At 36.9% G+C, this 21,221-nt stretch overlaps 2 protein-coding genes across 2 annotated transcripts in view; both read right to left on the bottom strand.

The window, feature by feature from the left end:
- Positions 1 to 21,221, bottom strand: part of LOC118336472 — a 744,338-nt gene that overhangs the window by 35,443 nt on the left and 687,674 nt on the right. The window lies entirely within an intron of this gene.
- LOC118336553 (atrial natriuretic peptide receptor 1-like) overlaps positions 8,289 to 21,221 on the bottom strand; it is a gene marked incomplete in the record, with an annotated part of 74,392 nt that continues 61,459 nt past the window's right edge. Inside the window, 13 exon segments of the mRNA XM_035673222.1 lie at positions 8,289 to 8,452; positions 8,570 to 8,574; positions 9,488 to 9,637; positions 10,475 to 10,643; positions 14,841 to 14,996; positions 15,286 to 15,448; positions 16,336 to 16,407; positions 16,800 to 16,904; positions 18,132 to 18,209; positions 19,188 to 19,262; positions 19,471 to 19,588; positions 20,389 to 20,473; positions 20,997 to 21,138. Of these exon segments, the coding sequence (XP_035529115.1) occupies positions 8,289 to 8,452; positions 8,570 to 8,574; positions 9,488 to 9,637; positions 10,475 to 10,643; positions 14,841 to 14,996; positions 15,286 to 15,448; positions 16,336 to 16,407; positions 16,800 to 16,904; positions 18,132 to 18,209; positions 19,188 to 19,262; positions 19,471 to 19,588; positions 20,389 to 20,473; positions 20,997 to 21,138 (1,482 nt within the window).

The raw sequence follows: 21,221 nt of genomic DNA, 5'->3' as shown, positions 1-21,221 counted from the left end.
CCCCAAAGGGCCCTTTTCCCCCTTTTGGATTTTTTTTTTTTTGTTGAAATGGTTTGTTAAAAATTTAAAGTTTAGAAAAAGGCCATAAAAATAAAAAAAAAACTTTTTTTTTTTTCCCAACTTTCTTTCAAAAAGTCCAAAAAATTTGTAAAACAAAAAAAACAAAAAAAAGAAGTTTGTTAAATTTTAAAAAAAAAACTTGGAAGTGGTTAAATAACTGAAAGGAAAAAGTTAAAAAATACTTGGAGGTTTGTTAAAAAATTTTCTTGAAGTTTGGTAAAATTTTTTTTTTTTCTTTTGAAAAAGTTTTTGTTAATTTTTTTACTGGGGGAAAAAAAAAGTGGGTTGGTTAATTAAACTTGAAAGGGGTAAAAATAACTGAGTTGTTTAAATTTTTCTTTTGAAAAAAAAAAGTTTGTTTAAAAAATTTCCTTTTGAAAGTGGTAATTACTGGAATTTTGTAATAAAAACTGTTTTGAAGTTTTTGGTTTATTTTCCCCAAAAAGGGGAGGTTTCGAAAGGACCAAAAAAAAAAAAAAAAAACCAAAATTTTTTTTTTTTTTTCCCTTGGTACCCCCCAAAAACCCTTTTTTTTTTGGGCTTTTTGTTTTTTTTTCCCCCCGGGAAAATTGGGGGAAGCAAAAGGTTACCGGGGGGCCAAAAACCCAAAAACCCCCCCCCTGGGGGAAGGAAAAAAAGGCCTTGGTGAAGAAACGGAAAAAAAAACGGCCAAAAAAAGGGGGGGGGGCTTATTTTTTTTTTTCAAAATTTGGAGGGGAAACGGGGGCCAAGGCTGGGGAAGGGGAACTTACTTGTTAAAAAAAACCCAAAAAAGAATAAAAAAAACTAAAACCAAAAAACAGGTAAAAAAAAAAAAGTTTTTTAAAAAACTTAAAATAAAAATATTTAATAAAAAAAAAACTTTAAAAACCTTTTTAAAAACCCCAAGGAATAACTTACCAAACCAGTTAAGAAAAACTATAAATATTAAATGATTATTATAATATTTAAAACTAACGTAAACCCCAGAAATTTAAAACTAAACCCAAACAAAAGTTAAAAAGTACTATTTAAATTTTTTATTATATCTACTACTTGGGGTTACCAAAGGGATTAAAAAAACCTTTTTTTTTTTGTTTAATTTTAAAAATTTAATTAAAAACAATATTTTTCCTTTTTGACCAATTATTTGGTTAACCCCTTTTGTTTTTTTTCTTTGGCCCTTCTTTTTTCCCTTCCTTCTCTCTTTTCTTTCTTCTTCTTCTTTCTCTTCTTTTTTTTCTTTTCTGTTTTTTCTTTGGTTCTTGGTTCTGTTTCCTGGTCTTGTCTCCCTTTCTTTTTTCTGGTCTCCTTTTTTTTTCTTCCTCCCCTTTTTCCCTTTTCTTTTTCTCCTTCTCCCCCTTCTCCCCTTCTTGGGAAACTTTACCCTTGGGGAGGGGGCCCTTTTAAAACCAAAAATGGGGGAATTGGTTTAAACGGGGAAAATTACCTTTCAAAACCAAAAAAAAAAAAAAAAAAAAAACAAAATTACCTTTTTTTTTCCAAACCCAAAATAACTTGGGGGTTGTTTTTTGAATTTTTTTTTTTTCCTTTTTTTTTTTTTTCCAAAAAAAAAAACCAAAAAAAAAAAATTTAGGGGTTTCCAGGTTTGGGGTTTTTAAAAAAAAAACCAATTTTCGAGGGAAGGTGGATTTTTTTTTTCTTTTAAATTTTTGTGGGAAGAAAAAAAAAAATGAAAAGGAAAATTTAATTTTTCAATAAGAATAAAATTAATAAAAATAATAATTATAAAATAATATAAAAAAAGAGCGGTTGGGAAACTAAAAAGGAAAAAAAAGAATTTAAGGGGTTATTTTTTTTTTTTTTTTCCCCTTTCCCCCCCCCATAAAAAAAGCCAAAAAAAGGGTTTTTTGGGATTTGTTTTGGAAAGGAAAAGGGGTTTAAAAAAATAAATCAAAGGGTTTCTTGGCTTTAAAAAATTGCAAATTTTTTTTTTTTTCCCCCAAATTTCCCCCCCCATTTGGTTTTTCCAAAAAAGAAAAAAAGGAAAAAAAAAATCTTTTTGGGTTAAAGCCCAAAGGCTTTTTGAAAAAAAGGGAATTCTTTTATTTTTTTTATTTAAGGAAAAAAAAATTTTTTCCCCAAAAAGAAATTTCTGGGGGGAAAGCCCAATTTTTGTCCGGGTTTTTTTTTGGGGGGGGCTTTCGGGGGGCCCCTAAAATAAATAAAAAAAAAAAAAAAACTTTGAAAAAAAACCAACTTGATTTTTGCCCCCGCTGCCCAAAAACTTAAAAAAAAACTTTTTGCTGTTCTTAATTTTTTTGGTTTGAACTTTTTTGGGTTTTAAAAAAAATTTAAAAAAAACCCCAAAAAAAAAAAACCTTTGGTTTTTTTTTGCCAAAGGTTTTTTAAAAAATTTTTGGAAAAAAAAACGGTCTTTTTTGTTGGTTTTTTTTTTTCCCCCCCCTTTCCCCAAAATTTTTTTTAAAAGGTTCATTTAAAAGGGTGTGAAAAACCTTTCTCTCGTTTTTTCCGGTTTTCCTTTTTTTCCAAAAAGCCCCCTTTTTCCCAAAGTTAAGGCGGGGGGGGGGGAAAAAAAGGGCCATGTTGGGGAAAAAAAGGCGCGGGTGAGAAAAAAACGGGGTTTTTTTTTTTTTTCCCAAATGGGCGGGGGAAAAAAAAAAAAAGGCCTTCGGAAAAAAAAAAAAAAAAAAAAAAAAAAACCCTTCTGGGTTTTTTCCCCCCCACCCATTTTTTTAAAAACTTTCAAAAAAAAGGGCCGGGAAAAAAAAAAAAAACAATTTTTTTTGGGGGTTGGGGTTTCCCCAAAAACCCCGGCCCCCAAATTTTTCTCCCAAGCCAAAAAGAAAAGGAAAAAAGGCCCACCCCCCGGGGGGCCGGATTTTTTTTTTTGGGAGGTTTTGGAAAAAGGCCAAGAAGGTTCGGCATTTTATAAAAAAAAAACCCCCGGGACCCCTTTGCCCCGGGAAAACCCCCCGGAAAAAAAAAAAAACCCCCCCCCAGGGGAAAAAAACAAGGTGGCCTTTTGAAATTTTTTTTTTTTTCCATTGCAGGTGTTTTTTTCCCCTTCTGTTTGTTTTAAATTCTTGCTTTGGGGATCCCTGGGGTCGCTTTTTTTTTTTCTTTTTTCAAAAACCTCCTTTTGCAAAAAGGTGGGGTGGAAAACTTTCTTGGCTGGGAAATGAAAAAACCCTTTCTTTTTTTAACCCCAAAACCTCCCTTTTCGGATTTTGCCCCCCATTTTTTTTCAAATTTTCCGGGGAAAAAAACCACCCTTTTTTTTTTTTGGGGGGACGGGTTTTTAAAAAACCCCAAGGGTTGAAAAAAAACCCCCCAAAAAAAATTTAAGTAAAATAAATTAAAATAAAATAAATAAAATTTTAAATAAAATAAATAGTTTAAAAAGGTTTTTTTTTTTCCAAAATGGGAAAAAAAAAACTTTTTTTAAGGGGCTTTTTTATTGGAAAAAAAATTTAATAAAAAGAAGGAAAAAATCCCAAAAAGGGGGGCTTTTTTTTTTTTTCCCGTCCTTTTGGGCCCATTGGTTTTTTTTTTTTTTTTCCATTCGGGGAACTTTTTTTAAAAAAAAAAAAACCTTTTTTTTTTTTCTTTTGGAAATTAAATTTTTTTTTTTTTTTTTTTCCAAAAGGGGGAAAAAAAAAACTTTTTTTTCCCCCAAAAAAAAAAAGTTAATTTTTTTTAAAACAAAAAAAACTTTTTTTTCAAAAAAAAAGGGGGGAAAAACAAACAAAAAAAAAAAAAATAAAAATTTAAATTTTTGTTTAAAAAAAGGTGGGAAAAAAAAAAAAAAAACCCCAAAGGCTTTGGAAATTTTTTATTTTTGGGGGGGAAAAATTTTTTTCCCCAAAAAAGGAAAGGTTTTTTTTTTTTTAAAAAAAAAAGTGTTTTAAAAACCTTGGCAAAAAAGGGGTAGGACGAAAAACCCCAAAAAAAAAAAAAAAAGTTAAAAAAAAAAAAAACAGAAATACCAAAAAAAGGGATCCCCTTTTTATCTTTATATAAATTTTTTTTAAAAATAAATTAAAAATAAATTAAATAAAAAATTAATAAAATAAAAAAACTTAATGGGAATTAATCTTTTTAAGAAAGGTTTGAAAAAAATTTCTAAAAAAAAAACCCAATAAAAAAACGAAAGGCCCCCAGAAGAAAAGGTGGAAACTTTTTTGAAAAAGAAACAAAAAAAAAAAAAAAGTGATTCCAATAAATTAAAAGAAAAAAATAAAAAAGAAAAAAACCCCCCCCCAAAGGGGGGGGGGGGGGGGCAAGGGGGGGTTTTTTAAAAAAACCAAATTTGGTTTTTTTTTTTAAAAAAAACCTTATTTTTTCCTCCCCAAAACTTGAAACCCTTTGGTTTTGGGTTTGTGGGGGCCCCCCCCCCGGTTTTGGGGGGGGGCCCCCCCCCCCCCAAAAGGGGGGGGAAAAAAAAAAAGAACCATTTTGCGATGGCTTTACAAAAATGGGGGTGTGTTTCGGGGGCTTTTTGCCCGGTTTGAAAAGGGGGAAACGGGGGGGAAAAGGCCAAAGCACCCGGGGGGGGGCCCAAAAAAAGAGTTGGAAAGGAAAAATTCCGCCCGGGAATTTTGGGGGGCCCCCTCGGGGGGCCCCCCTGGGGGGCCCTGGGGAAAAAAAACGGCGGGGTTTTTCCCGAAACCCTTTTCCCAAGGGGGAATTTTCCCCGTTTTGGGAACCGAAAAAATTTTTCAAAAAAAAACCAAAGGCTTGAAAAAAAAAAACTTTTTTTTTTTTGAAAAGGGATTTTTAGAAAAATTTTCCCAAACAGCCGTTTGGGAAAAAAGGGGGGGGTGGGAAAGGGGGGGGGGGGTGGGTTTTTTCTTTAAACATTTTTCACAAAAAAAACCCTTTTTTTCCCAAAAAAAAAAAAAAAAAAAAAAAACCTTTTTTCCCCTTTAAAAATAAAATTTTCCTCTTTAATTTTGATTTCCTAAAAAAAAAAGCAAAAAAAAACAAAAAAAGTCTTCCCGGTTTTTTCTTAGGGAAAAAAAAAATTTCTTAAAAAAAATAGAATTAAAAAAATACAAAGTTAAAAAAAAAGTTTTTTTTTTCCATTTTTTTTTCTTTTTGGCCAAAAAAACTTAAGGGGGGGCCCCCCCTTTCTTTCCCAAAAAAAAAAAACCTTTTTTTTTTCCTGGGAAAACAAAAATTTAAAGGAGGGATTTGAAGTTTTGAATTGAAGGGTTTGTTTGAAAAAAGGGGGGGCCAAGCCGGGTTTGGGGGGATTTTTTTCAAATTTGGGAAAGGTTGGTTTTTGGGTTCTTTTTCCCCAAAAAAAAAACCCCCCCCCAAACCAAAAAAATTTTTTTTTTTTGTTTTGGTTTTCATTTTTGCAAAAAGTTCAAGGGGCTTCCTCCCCCCGGGGTTTAGAAATTTTTTTTCCCTTTCCAGGTTGTTTTCCCCCATGGTTTTTTTTTTTTTTTTCAGGAAAAAGGTTTTTTTCTAACCGGGGAAGGCCCAAAAAAATTAATTCCAACCCCAAAAAGGGGGAAGGGGGGGTTTTTCTCCCTCCCCTTCCCTTCCAAAAAAAACCCAAAAAAAAAAAACAAGTGAAAAAAAAAAAAAAAAACCCGCTGAATTTTTAAAACCCCCCAAAAAAACAAAACCCCCCAAAAAAAAACTTGTGGAATAAAGCCCCCAAAAAAATTTTTTCCAAAAACCTTAAAAAAAATCCCAACTTTTTGGGGTGTTTCTCCAAAACTGGTTGGGGGGGGAAAAAACCAAAAGGAAAAAAAAAAAAAAAAACAAAAAAAGGACAAAACGGGTCCCCCCCCCCGGAGGGGGCTTTTGGCGAGGGCCCAAAGGGCTGTTTTTTTTGCCTAAAAAACCGTTTTATTTTCCTTTTCCTCCTTTTTCCTTTTTTTTTTCCTTTCCCCCCCTTTCCCCCCCTCCCCGTTGTTTTTGTTTTTTTTGAAGAAAAAAAAAGAAAAAGGGGATATAAACGTAGGGCCAAAAGGGGGGCAAAAAAGGGGCTTTGGGGGGCTTCGCGGGCCAAAAGCCCCCCCCCTCCGGGGGACGGGTTTTTTTTTTCCCCTTTTTGGTTCCTGTCCCAAACCCAAAAAAGTGGAGAAGGCCAATGGAATTTTTTTTTTTTTTTTTTTTAAAGGTGAAAAAACTGGGCCCTTTTAAATTTTTTTTTTCCAAAAAAGGTGTTGTTAGTGGGTTTTTTTTTAAAATTTCCAAAAAGCGGGGGTTTTCTGGGGTTTTTTGGTTTTTTTGGGGAAAAAGAGGGGGAAAGGGAAAGGGGAAAACCCCCCCCCTTTTTCTGTTGGGGAATTTTAAAAAAAATTGGCTTTTTTTTTTTTTTTCCCCCGGGTAAGGGAAAAAAAAAAAAAAAAAAAACCTCCCTGAAACCATGGATAAAAAAAACAAAACTGGGGAAAAGGGAAAAAAATTTTTTTCCCCTTTTTTAAAAAACCCCGGGGGGGGAAAAGGAAAAAAGGGGCTTGAAAACTTTGCAAATTTTTTTTTGGGGAAACAAAAAACCCCCCCCCCAAAAAAAAAAATTTGGGGGGTTGGTTTTTGAAAAAAAGGAAAAAAAACAAAAAAAAAAAAAAACAAAAAAAATTTTCCCCCATTAAAAAATCCCCCCCCAACGGGGGCTTTTGGGGCTCCCCCAAAAAACCCCACCCTTTTCCCCCAATCAAAAAAAACTTTCCCAAATTTTTTTCTTTTTTCTTTTTTTAATTGTTTTTTTTTTTCCCAGGGAAAGGGGTGAAAAGAAAGGGGGCCCCCCCCTTTAAAAGGGGGCCAAAAGGGAAAAATTTTGGGGGAAAAAAAACTTTACTGTTAAAAAAAAAAACTTTTAATTTTTTTCCTAAAAATTTAAAGAAAAAATTTTTTTCTAAAAGGAAAAACGGGAAGGGAAAACTTTTTTTGTGCTTTTTTTTTAAGGGGGGAAAAAATTTTCAAATAAAAAAAGAGAAATTTTTAATTAAAAAAAGGAAGGGTTTTTTGGAGGGTTGTTGGGGGGGTGGGGGGATTTTGTTAGGGGGGGAAACCCCCCCCCCCCCCCCCCCTCCCCCCCCCTTTTTTCAAACCCGGCTTGTTTTGGGATTTTTTTTTTTTTTTTTCCTTAATCCCCTTTCCCAGTTTTTCAAAAAAAAAAAAAGGCTTGGTTCTGATCGGTCACGGATTCCTGGGAAAAAAGGGTTTTCGGGACGCCGGGTTTTTCCAAAAAAAAAGCAAAGGGGGGCGAGGGGGGCCATTTGGCGGGGGGGCGCATTTCCTTTCTCTTGCCGTTTTTTGCTTGCTTTTTCCCGTTTTTTTCCTTTCCCCACCGGGGAAAGGCCCCCCGGAACCCACCAACCATGGGTAGGGCATTTTTCGCCAAATGGGTTTTCTTTTCCAAAACCCTTGGGGGCCCCACGGGTTTCCACAGAAAAAAAACAAAAAAAAAACAGGTCAGGTTGAAAAAAAAAAAAAGGATTAGTTTTTAAAAAAAAAAAACAAAAAAAAATGTTTAAAAACTTTTGGGGCTTTTGGGTTTCTTATTTTTTTTCTTTTTATTTAATTGGGGATTCAACTTTTTTGGTTCTTTTCTCAGTTTCTGCTTCTTGGCCTTTTCTTGGTTTTAATTTTTTGTTTTTTTTAGAATTCAAACTTCTTTAAAAAAAAGGATAAAATTCCTTAAAAAAAATGGTTTTTTAAAAAAATTATTATTTTATTATTATTTAATTTTTAAAATTAAAAAAATAAAATTATTTTTTTTTTAAAAAAAATTTAAAAAAAAAGGAATTCTGGTATTTCTGTTCTTTAACTTGTGTTTTTTTTTCGGTTTTTTTCCTAACCTGGCCAAGTTAAAACCACTTTTTTGGAAAACCTTCCTTTGGAAATTTTCAATTTTTTAAAAAAAAAATCCCAAGGGTGCCTTGGTCTTTTAAACATTTTTTTAAAAAAAATATGGTTTTTTTGTTGGGTCTTTTTTTTTGAAAAGTTGTTAAAAATTTTAACTTTTTTGGGAAAAAAGTTTCCTGAAATTATTTTCAAAAAAAGAAGGTTTTTTTTTTAAAAAAAAAAAGGTTCGAAATTGAAACATTTTTTTTTTTTGGGGCAAAGGAACGGAAGCTTGATTTTCTCCTTTTATAATCATAAAGCTAGTTCTCCATTGCGAAATAACTTAACTATATATTATTATTATTTATTATTATTTAACTATTTGTCACCTTGTAAACGGTCAAAGTTGTCGATTGAGGGCATCGCAAGGCCAGGTGTTAGAGGTCATTCAGCCAGAGTCACCACCTGCAGGAGTGAGGGGGAGCGAACAGGATCAGCAGATTTACAACAGGCAGAAACACCTTGGCCCATGAATTCAGCGGCTGTTTCTGGGGTCGGGGGTCGTGGGCCAGGGGTCGGGGGGTTTTAGCGACTCTGCTCACCTCCATCGGCGTGCTCTCTGCTGCAAGGATGGCGGGGTGAAACCCACAATGTCGCTTGAAGTAAATGCGTGACCGGGAGGTCGAAGGCTTCAAGCCTGAACCGGTCTCACCGCGCTTTCAAACTGGCCTCCGCCTACTGGAGCTGAGACGGGGGACGAGGAGAAGCGTCACACTTTATTTGACTTTTTTAAATAGGGAGGGGAACAGCAGACGCTTCATTACTTTTGCAAAAAACAAGGGGTGTAGTATTACAAAAGGTTCACAAATTAGAACAGCAGTAGTGCAGCCAGGCATTCAGCTGTCAGTATATTTTTTTTTAGGGGGCCCGGGAGGCAGCGCACATGGGCTCCGAATCTTTGGGATCCTAAATAACACAAAAAGATCTCAGCTTTTGGCTTTTAACAGATTTCTTCTGACCATGATTTTTGGATGCATTAGCCCAGACTTGATATTTAAACTCCTTCCACATCCACCTTTTTGGCTTTTTTGAGATTAACTATCTTCTAGTCCACGCTTCTTATATATTATATTATTATTATAATCATCTTAATTGAAATATTATCTTCCATTTCTCACGCAATAGACTTCCTCCGAAATGTTACACACTGGCGACCTCATTTGTGAGGAAAATCACACCAGTATTGTGGAGGTTATTGTTGTGGAGTATCGTTACATCCCATTGGTAGCCTCCAAGGTAAAGGTCAGAGGGCGAGGGGAGGGGAGGGATGAGGGGAGGAGAGGAGGGAGAGGAGACAGCAGAGAGGAGACAAGGGGGGGAAACAGGACAGAACAGACAGACAAGAGGAGGAGGGAAGAGAGAGAAGAGGAGAGAGAGAGAGAGGCCAGGACCAAAGTAACCCCCTAATTAATGTTTTTTCGGAAATATGTATAAATAATACAAAAAAAGTATCTTGGGTAACAGTATGGTATAATATATATATAGTACTTTAGCTGGTTTGGTAGGTTTATCTGGTACAGTAGTATTATATATATATCTATATAGTACTTACTGGGTGGTTTGAGGTATCTGTACAGTAGATATATATAGTACTTACTGGTGTGGTAGTATCTGGTACAGTAGTGCTTCAGCCTTGCGTTTCTCCTCATGATAAGCTTGCGTTCGTTCCTCCACCAGCTCCTCCAGGTTGTTGGCGTACTGCTCCATTCGGGACAGCAGGTTGTCCAAGATGTTGGTCCTCGACTCCCTGAAATACACACTCAGTATTACACTCAGTATTACACTCAGAATTACACTCAGTATTACACTCAGTATTACACTCAGTATTACACTCAGAATTACACTCAGAATTACACTCAGTATTACTCTCAGTATTACACTCAGTATTACACTCTGTGTTACATTTGACTTTGAGAGTTTGGAAAGTTTATTATGCGTCTAACTATACAACCATCACATCAAGGGAGGCTGGAGGTGAAATGCTGCCCTCTGTTTGTTTGGAGCATGTATTGAATTACAACTTGCTCCTATAAAGGATGATGTGTCTTTGATGACTGCCATTATCATCATACAGTGTGAAGCCAGTGATTTATCCTGCAGTCAGAAGCTCTTTCTGTCAGAAGCTCACAGACTCTGAGATAATTACCTGTTTTTTTTATCTCCCCCTCCACATTAAAGGTGCAATCAGTGATATTTTAATGACTATTTGCATAGTCGTTATCAGCAGAAGTGTTGATATTTACAACAATCACTCCACTCTCCCATAGCGCATTCAAACAGATTACTGTAGGCCTGCATTATGTGCTTGTTGTTTTAATGCATATGAGGAGATTTTAATAGATTTCTAAAAAAGATATTTAATTTTTTTTTGCATCATTGCACGCCTTCCAAGCTTTAAGACCGGTGTGTATAGAACATGTTCATATACACATAACATGATCATTTTTTTTTTGACTACTTTGACTACTCTACTTGAGTAAAGAATGTTTGTGAGGTGTTTTTAAAGATCCTTCAGAGTACAGCCGCCACTAAAGAGTCAAATTTGACTGATTTCACCTTTATGTTTCATCTGTCGGGCACTCACTTGTTCTGCTTGCGCAGCAGCAGGCGGATGTGGTTGAACTCTGGTCTCTCCGTCGGCTCCTCGGCCCAGCAGCGCTGCATCAGCTGACCCAGCTCAGGACTGTGGCTCTGGGGGTCGATGGTCGGTCTAAGGCAGGGCCACTCACCCAGAACCACCCGGTCCACGATCTCTGCAGAGGGAGGGTAGCGTCAGGACTGGATTAGGAAAATATGAACGCTTCTCACAGGAAAGGAGAATTCTGTTTAATATGTGTGTATTCTCTTATTCTCCCTCTGTATTTTTTAATGTATACAACAATTTTATCTTAGCTTTAAACTTATGGTGAGAGTTAAATATGATAACAAGTGGTTTTATAGTATTTGCAACCAAAAATAGATAGATGGTTATTAAACTGAGTGGTGAAACTGAGAAAAATTATGCAAAACTGGACTGAAGAAGAGAAACTCTGCTGGATGAAGGAAAAAGAAAGTGAAATAACAAAGATCTTAATCATCAACCAGTCTGAACAGGGACAGAAATAATGAAGTAGTTATCTTGTGAATTGTTCTCTCTTGTTTTAATTGCCACAGATGTTTGTGCACAAAAACAGACTTTAATTCTTTAGAGCCACTTAAGAATAAAACTATATTTATGTCTTAATGACTAAAGGCCTCAGTGTCGCTCAAACTAAGTGCTTGTTTGTTCGTCCAACAAAGTTTTTTTCTTCATACAACTATTTCTCTCTCTCAACTGAGTGCAACAGGAATGTCTTTCAGGAGAGAAACTGCAGCCGTTATATATATATTTGTCTGATTAATCACATCAAGACTATAAAGATGAGTAAAAGACACCAAAGCTGCAACTTCTGCAACATCTTCTCTCATATGAGTTTTGACACATTAAACTGATTGAAAGGAACATATGTGCCTGGTTGCCTGGGGCAGATAAAATGCCACCCTGGGCTCGTAAAACTAGTCTCACTTGCCATATGGAAGTATCTGAAGAGCGAGCCAACTCTCTTCCTTCTCATCTCTGTTGAGAGTTGCACATGCTCAGTACTGATCAGCACTCGGCAGGTAAAGACAAAGTTTATGAGCTAAAGCGAAACAGGAGTTTAGTTGGGTGGCGTTGGAGGATGTGGGTGAAACTCCAACCAGCTGCAAGTCAGTAAAACAGGGTTGTTTCTCAGAGGCTTGTTAAGGTCCCGAAAATGTCGCTGTGGAGCCTTAAAATGAGCCGACATCATCTTACTCGTATTTCAGCCATAAGAGAGAATACCAGACAATATTCTCTCCATAAAATATGATCCAGTTTCACCCAAATCACTGATGTTGTGCTTCTGTAAGAGTGATGAAGTTGTAATAAAGTTTTATAACCGATAACAAATTTTTATAGGAGCAAGCACAAATTGACATACAAATAGTCTGCATGGAACAATAATGTGTGTCTGCAAACAAAGTATAATTCCCACATTCAAATATCTAAAAAGTCATCTACTCCTACCACACACACAAGATGTCTCCTCCTTCACTGTGAAGTTCCTCATGAATGTGAAAACATCCTTCTAGTGTCAAACTCTACACGTACAACGTTCTGCACAGTGAAGATATTTTTTACTTCCAGAATTCCTAGAAACACACTTCATCTGTAACTCTGCTCTGCTTCTTTCTGCCTTCTGTGGTTTGGAAACGGAAATGTTTCCATGTCAACTTCAGTGATTTCAACTGTACACAAAACACACTACAATTGAGATTTGACCTGTTTTAAATAAGGCCTCTGACAGACTGCAGGCTCTGAAGCGGTTCGACACTTCAGCGTCGGCGGTTCAAGTCCTGGAAAGTGTTTTTGGGAATACAACTGGAAAGGAAGAAAGACTGCTGAGTTATCGAAGCGTCGTCCAGCTGGCTGATCATCACTGCTGGCGACAGGTCGGGGAAAAAAATAAAAAAAATCCCACAATAAATGTCACATCTTTCTCTTTTCACCCTCTCAGTCATACAGCGGTTCTCCCTTTTCTCTCATTTTCCTCCCCCTCCTCTCCTGTCTGGGTGTAATTGCTGGTTTCAATCGTGTCATGCTCCGTTTCTAATTCCCCTCATTCAGTCGTCGTCACGACTCGGACTAAATTGCTTCAAATCCCTCCATCCATCCGCCGCTGTGTTCGCTGCTTCTCTCACCACTTCCTGATCAACGACTGAACGCAGCAGCAGTTTCCCATCAGGTCAATAACACTTTCAGGAGAAGAACAGACCCTCAGAACATCGTTAATTTCACTAATTAAAAATATCCACGAGGTAAAAACACTTTCCAGTGAATGATGGAGGACAACCAGTTGTTGTCTGATAATTTAATTCAGATATTTAAACTAATTTAGATAATTTCCTTTTATATATTATTTTGTTGGGCTGTTTATTTAATATTTCCTCAGAAACAAGACTTGGATCAGCATTTTTTTGGCTTATTCATATGGTTACATCTGAGATTTATAACATTAATATATCAGCTTAAACAGCTAATTCTCTATTAAGCATACGAGAGTCACATGGTGTCCTCCTCCTCCTCTTGCCCTGTGTGTGATCGCAGACCCCCTCTGTGTCTCACGCGGGGACAAAAAACAAAAAACTTGTTTCCAATTAAGACAGCTCTGCTCCGACTTGACACTACTGGTTTTTATCACATCTACCGTCGGTGAATTAAAGATTTATTCCACCAAACCCAAGAGTTGGTGATTGCTGGAAAGACTAACAGAGACAGTTTTAGTGAGTTTTATTCTGTTTCTGTCCAATTGTTGATGATCTAGTGTGACATCCATATATATCCTTTAATCTTAGACATAAAAATATTTTCTACATTGTTGTTGTACAGATTTTGTATGTTTGTATTGGATTTTATTTTCCAAATGATTTATAATTGTTACCCTTTTTGATTGGTTGTGGCAACATGTGGTTTTAATGTAAAAATGTGTTGTTTCATTTTGTGAATTTGATTTCTTTTCCACATTTTTCCAGTTTCAGTTTTGAGACATTCAAACTGTCAGTTTCAACTGAATGATGGACAATCAGCTGCCAAACTGGGACACACGTGGTCTTAATGAGAGGAAATGTAAATGCAAAAGGAAAGAATCAAACATGTTGCATGCTCTGTGTGAATAATCAAATGTTGCTTGGTATAAAATCAGGAGAATTAGCCCTGATGAAGCCCGGCGCTGCTGGAACACGTTATGGATTTGACCTAAACTGACTTCTCAAACCTTCACTGGGAGCCTCTGTTTGTGGGGAAAACTCAGACTTGAAGTAGATAAACAGTTTTTTTTTTTTTAGTCTTCTGTTCTTAGAGATTCATTCTTTGGAAATGTGTAGTAGAAGCCAATCTCCAAACCAAACTGACCGCACTTGAAACCGTTTTTCTCAAAACAGAAACAAACTAAAGAAGAAAAATTGGGAAACTCAGTTTTCCAGGTTTAAGTGGTTTCTGACTCAACAAAACACATCGTTTGGGCTTTTTATCTAATTTTTCAAATCTCTGGTTCATTCCTGGAGAGAAACAAATGTGATTGTCAGCATGCGGCTACTAGTACCAACATGAAACCCAGAATTATGTCCTGCTGGGTTCTGTCTGTTCAGCCCGCTTCTTCTCTAAAAGCTATTTCTTCTCTAATCCATTCGCAGCATGAAACAGGCTTACTGTGGTCTTATAATTTGTTAATTGCTGGTATTATTTAATTGTACTCTACCATCACGAATGTCACATTTATTCTGAAAATACTTGAGTGTCTAGACAGGAAGCGGTTTCTGTCATCAGTGCTGTTAATGCTGTTTGTTTATCAGTCATCTGTAGAGGTTAACAACATGACCTACAGGTCCAGTAAACCTCACAACCTCTCTGGACCACTGACAGTGTATATTACGGACAGAGCTTCCGGGTCTGTGAAGTGCAGAAACAAAACAGCCCAAAACCTTTTGTTGACATGTATCCTTCCATCTATTCGTTTCCTACCAACGTCCATGTGGCAGCACAAAACATAAAGTTTAAAGTGGAATTTAGATTCATCTTATATCTGCAAGAATTCAAAAACTCTGGTTCAAATCCTCTGTCTCCCCTGTCTCTCTACCCACCCTCCCCCCGGGGACTGTGCAACACTCCTTCAAGGACTGTTTTTATTGGCACTTTTATTCATCATTTATTTATTGTTTGTATGTTTTTAACCCCTTACTACCGTCTGCTATTGTCTTTTAACCTACAGTCTTCACTACTGGACACCTGAATTTCTCCATCGGGTTTCATAAATGATCTCTGTAGTCAAACTCTGACAGTAAAAGGCCATCGGAACTGTTCTGAAATGGATAATCAGACCTTGTAAAACCTTCATGCATATACTGGATCCCACCTTTAGGGCTGAGTGGGTCTCCCTCCAGGTAAAAGGCTCCTCGGCGCAGTGCCACCTCCTGGAGGATGATCCCGAAGCTGTAGACGTCTCCTTTCTGCGTCCCCTGGGGAGGAGGAGACTCCATCCGGAGCAGCTCTGGAGCCATCCACAACCTCTCTGCAGGAGAGGAGGGCAGAGGAGATAACGTTAATGAGGATTGCTGAATGTTTGGTCACACTGATTGTACTCTTCACTTATTCTTCAAATCAGATAGTTCAGGATTTAAATCAGAATTTCACCAATTTTAGATTGCATTTTTTTTTTTGCCATTGTTCTTCTCCAGCTGTGGAAAGGAACAAGCTACTAGAGCACAAAAGATGGATGAATGCCGAACAGAGTGTGGATGTTTAAACTGCACAGAGAGGAGTTGTAGTAAAACGCACAAAGGGCTGAAACGGAAACTCACGGGCGTAGTAGGCGTGAGCATCTTTTCCCGAGTCGCTGTCAGATCGAAAGCTGGATAAACCGTAGTCGGTGATCTTCAGGACGAAGCGGTTGTCAACGACGCAGTTGGAGGACTTGAGTTTACCGTGAGAGAAGATGACGCTGTTGTGGAGGAACACCATGCCCTGCAGAGAGAGGGAGAAGAGTGGAACTACAGAAAACAGACCTCTCATATCTTAACAAAGAGCTCTCATTCACCCATCCACACACACTGACAGAGTTCAGTGCCTTGCCCAAGAACCCATGTGGACAGGAGGAGGATCGAACCTCTAACCCAGAGGTTGGTCACTCTTCCTGCTGAGCCCCAGATGGTCGTATCAACAATATTTGTTGGAGATACTAATGAATAATAATGTTATTTTGTAAATCAGTGGTTCCCAAACTTTTTTCCTTAAGGGACCCATTTTTCTATCACTGAGTAAAGTCACTACAGGACAAATTTTATATTATATATTATACTCAAGGCATAAGAAGATGAACATTAAAGAACAAATGATCATTTTTACAATAACTGCAGGAAGTTTGTGTAAAACAAGCGAAAGAAACAATTATTTCCTGTGAATGATCAGAGATGAGTTTTACTCTTAAACAAACAAAGGTAAAACACAACTGAAATGACAGCAAGTTAAAGGGATAAGTACACTCACTCAGATAAATTATGTTTGCTGTGTTAAAACTGTATGTTTAGAGCAAAGTCAGTAGGGCTCATTGTTTTATTTGGTGACTTTAATAAAACTCTTATGCATCAGATTGGATTCTGACTCCAATATGTTTAACCACTGTCGGTAAGACTTCCAGAACTTTTTCTGTCCTGGGTTTGAAAAGTTTTACCCCGAAACTTCTGTGACAGATTAATTTTTTCAGATTTAAAAAGGCAGCTTCATATAAGTAATCTACCTTAATCCAATCAATTTTTAAGACCTGTTCAAATCACATTTTAGACATTTTAAGGCCTAAATTTGGTTATTGGATTTTTTCTTAGAAGATACGGAAGATAAATACGGAAATTTACCTTCACAATGTCGTTGATGAGAGAATATTTGAACATCCAGTCCAGAGTGATGCTGTCGTTCTCTAAGATGTCCTGAAGACACGAAATACAGACCGTTCAACAGAAAGACAGACAGACAGATTCATGGGTGGCAAAAACATGAGCTGATTTAATCACAAACAATCACATATATCCATATTTGCTTACAAAAGCCCACAAATATTTTTTTTTAAACTAAAACACATTATTGTGACACATTAGTAAAGAACTGGATAGCAACAAGCTGGCATTAGTAATCAATAAATAGTTTTATTATCATTAATATGACCTTGTCTAAAATGTGGCCCGAACAGATTATTAAATACTATGTTCAGTTCTATTTTTTAACATGTTATTTCAAATGAATGTGTTAAATTTGATAGCATTGGCCAGTCTGTTAAACCCAAAAGACAGACAGGTACACACAGGTAGACAGGCAGGCATACCTGCAGACTTCCTCTGGGACAGTACTCTGTGATGATACAGATGTTGGGAGGGTCGATGCATGCTCCAATGAACCTGGTCAGATGTTCGTTCTGAACGTCTCGCATCTACACAAACACAACATAATATACATGTATATAAATATATGTGTATGTATATATAAAAAGTATAAGAATACAGTATACACAGTGCTCATCAAAAATGTGTGAATTGTGAGTCTGCCTCACAGTGAACTGATCAGCTCACTTTTACTGAAACAAATGTGCTGTTACTCTCTTCCCGAGGTCCTCTGAGATTCAGGTAGGGCTGCACAATGTGGTAAAAACATTATTTTGCTATTATTCTGACAGACATTGCCATATGATTCACCATGAGTATGAGAATGATCATATTTGCTTCCCAAATTAAATTTTCAGTGAAAATCCTGATGATGTTACTTTCTTTAGTGTCAGTACCAAACAAACATGTTTTCTTACATCTGGAGAACGAGATTTGTAAACCAGGAAATCTCAACAGAACTTCAGTTCTTCATTATAATGCTGAGTGTCACAATTTACCTTTTATGAGAAAATTACAGTTTCTGCAATTTGCATATTCGACTTGGACATTTGGGGATTTTTGATAACATTTCGATGAACTGTGCGTACTGTGTGTACTCTCAGCATGACTGACCTGTATGGGTTCACTTTGTTAAGACTGACCTGGTTTGATCTGTTTCAATCCCAGTTTCTCTCATTTCATTGGTTAATTTAGCCAACAATTTTGTGCCACCTGATCGTGTTTACCTGCTCGTTTTAAGCAGCACAGCTCAGGGTTCACTAACTTTTGCCTCTACAAGTTTACAAAGAAAAATTGTATTTGTCTTGTCACTGCACACTTGATTTCCTCAAACATAAATGGAATTAATGAACATACACCTGTTATTGCATATTAAAAATACTGGTTGTGATTATATAAAAAATAGAAAACTCCAACAAAGAGTTCATTACAGCCACAATGTGAAAGCATTGGACAGAAGAATCAACATCCTGATGATTTATTGATTCTTAGAGCTAAATAAGTAAAGTTTGTCCTGATGGTGGCACTAAAGGGACAACTGAATTAACAATTTAGGGTCCCCAGGGGCAAAACTGAGCTGTGGATCTATTAATTTGTGAAACAAACAGGACAAAGACAAGAAACACTCTTTAAAAGTCATTTCCTAAAACAATTTTAACATTTCCACTTTCATGTCCTTTTCATGATCAGCAGCTCCGAGCTCTGACCTTCACACTCCTCATCTCATCTCTGAGAGCAGTATGCAAATTTAAATATGTGAACCACGAGACACTCACATGTTTGAGTTCAAACAGGACCTTCCTGTTCAGCTCGATGCGCTTCCTGTTGCTGTATTTAATGGCCATGATGTTTCCCTGGAAAAACACAAAGAGTAAGATCACTGAACTGCAACACAATAAACCTATACCTAAAACATAATCCTGATCTTAAACTTAATTTTGAACTATAAACCCAAATCCTGAAGGAGTCAGCTGGTTTTCACAAACATCCTTTTCTGGACATACTTTTTATTGTTTGCAATGATTTTATTACTGCAGTCAGCCACCAGGGGCCGATGAACATGTTTTGGCTTTACTTTTTGGAAAACTGTCATGTCGGCCATCTTGATATATGACGATGAACGCAACCCATTCCACCTCCCGTGTAGACAAGAAGTTAAGAGACAAAATGACAGAGTCGGAGCACTTCCTTCCTGCTAAAACGCATCAAAAACTTTACTTAAATGAACAATTAACAGTTTTAAACTGGTATAAAACATTCTCTTTATGAACTACATAAACAAACAAGACCATCAGCGATAAGATTGAATATTTCTATATAGTTATTCTTAATGCCTGCCCATGGGTTGGATTCCCCTTGAAATCAATAAAACAGGGTCGTAGAAACTCTACTGCTCTTGTCCAAAGGGGGTGAAGAAGGTGTGTGGGGCTTTAAATATAATATAATAAGGAACTGCAGCTCTGTCACCGAAGTAACGTTCAAACAATTGGACCACAAAACAACATTTTCCCAAGCAAACATTTTGAGATTCTTCCTGCAACTAATAGGCCATTTCCTTAACTCTGGGTAAATATATCTTTAGGTGGGAAAACAACTTTCTTAGCGTCTAACTGTCAGAAATGTTAATTTTACCACTTCCTGTGTCACAGGAAAGAGCTTTTAGACAGCGTGAGTGTTTTGAGCAATTAATAAAAAATAAAGAGCTGGTCACAGCTGGATGAGAGCGGAGAACGGGCGCTTATTTACATGAAAATGTCTGTAATTGTAGCTCCTATCCTCATTTAGTCCGACTTATTATCACCACAAAGAAGAAAAACAACACACTGACTGACCTTGTAGTATCCAGTCTTTGCAAAAACCTGCAGGTTTCCATCTCCAGTCATTAAGGATCCGTAGTTGGAGCCTCTCTGGAGACAGACACAGGATCAGTGAGTGTGATCAAGAGTGCTTTGAACACACAGGGCTGCTAACACAAAGTGCTTCATATTATGGAGAACACAGGACACAATTATAGAATGGAACAAGTATAATAAGTGACAGAACGAGTATATCACAAGCTCTTGTAAACTGTATGTGTGTGTGTGTGTGTGTGTGTGTGTGTGTGTGTGTGCTGACCAGTGACAGTGTGAGGCGGCTGCCGCTGCGCAGCACTTTGTCCAGGTTGCTCATCTGGATGTCGTCCCAGCAGATCCTCCAGAGCTGAGCCACCAGCTCCTTCTCCAACTTCATCCTCCTGCAGACAAACAGAGACGCAGGCTACAAACCAGCTCGGTATCTTCTTAAGCATCTTTACCCATTTGGAGGAGTTCGAGGATATTTGGTAATTTTAATCAATTGAAATGACTGAAAAACTAGTCTCTGAATTTTCAGGTTTTTCAAGATGCGTGGGAGCCGTCCGTGCGTCCGCTGATAGAGAGATTAAAGCTAACATACAGTATTGTCTTTTTGGGTCAAATGAACACAAATCGTACAGTGGTACAATTTGTGCAAATGATACATGGTGAAAATGTGTTTCCCTTTATGTCTGAATTCCCCTTTATAGAGACTCAGCACATGAAATAAAAAGATCACTAGCAACAGGAAAACACAGCTACCCAGAGAACAGAGAGGACCCAAACATTTTCAATTCAGACACACAGAAGACAAAGACAAATATTGGAAAAACATCCTTCCATATTTCCCCAAAGTTTCCGTGAATTTAACTGTGAAGACAAGCTCACAAACACTGATTTTATGCAAATAAAGAACACTGTATTGGAGGATATGAAAAAAAAAACACATGTTGGGTTGATACTGAAACGCAGCATCAAACTCACAAATCAACAGTTTCGAAACAGTGTGCAACTGCTGCTCGCATTGGTGCAGAAATAATCACATTAAACATGACGTTTGAAGCAAACTGCCTCACTAAGTTGCTGAGACACATGACTGGTTTGTTGCTTAGAAAACTTCTTTTCAGAGACTCGTGGGTGCTTCATGAAAACAGTGTAGCAGCTAAGATGCCTAATCAGAACGCACAGCTGCAGCTCTCACCTGTAGATGAAGACAGTGATGGTGAGGGTCATCGTGAAGATGAAGAAGAGCACAATGGAAACCATCTGGTGGATGGTGATTGTCTCTGTCAGAAAAAGAGAAACTTTTTAACCTCTCATCCACTTTCTATTCAAAGAAACAACTGAATTTAATGCCCTGATTACTTTTTAAGACCTATTTACAACCATTATGAATCCAATTTAAAACCTATTTGAAATACATACTGACAAAGGATATGATGGTTCCATGTTGGTATTGTTTTGTAGTTTTCACAGTTTAAATGATCAATACAAATACAAGAGTCAAAAATATGGTAAATGGTAAATGGACTGTACCTGTAGAGGAAGGTGCTTGGCAAAAAAAAGTGATTAACACATAAAAAATAAGAATCTTACACATAGAACCTTTAAGATATTTTAAGGCCTAAAATTCTGACTATTTGATTTTTTAAGACTTTGCGGACACCTTGATGATTGAATGTTAATTTGTACTTTTTCGCAGGGTTCATACAAAACAACTGAACTAAAAAGAAACTAAGTTGCACTGGACAAATCTTAATGCAGCGTGTGCATGACTGAAGTAAACGTGATCCTGTTTTGTCCACTGACTTGCGAGGCAGATGGGATTGTCATTCTTGAAGCCACAGACGGGAACATCAGGAGGACAAACTCCACCCAACCAGTGCAGTGTTGTTCCAGGTAACGCTGTCAGCTGCTCCTCTGAACTGTTGTACACCAAAACTATCTGGAATAAAACAACATAAAAATGCAAGATGATATATATACGGGTGAGACATTCATCAGTTTTAAGACTACCTCATGAAGCTCATCGAG

Source organism: Morone saxatilis, unplaced genomic scaffold (genome assembly GCF_004916995.1).
Source record: "Morone saxatilis isolate NCDOM2014 unplaced genomic scaffold, NCSU_SB_2.0 Contig24, whole genome shotgun sequence".
NCBI lineage: Eukaryota > Metazoa > Chordata > Actinopteri > Moronidae > Morone > Morone saxatilis.
The sequence above is the reverse complement of the archived record's forward strand: the minus strand, read 5'-3'. Positions and strand labels throughout refer to the sequence as shown.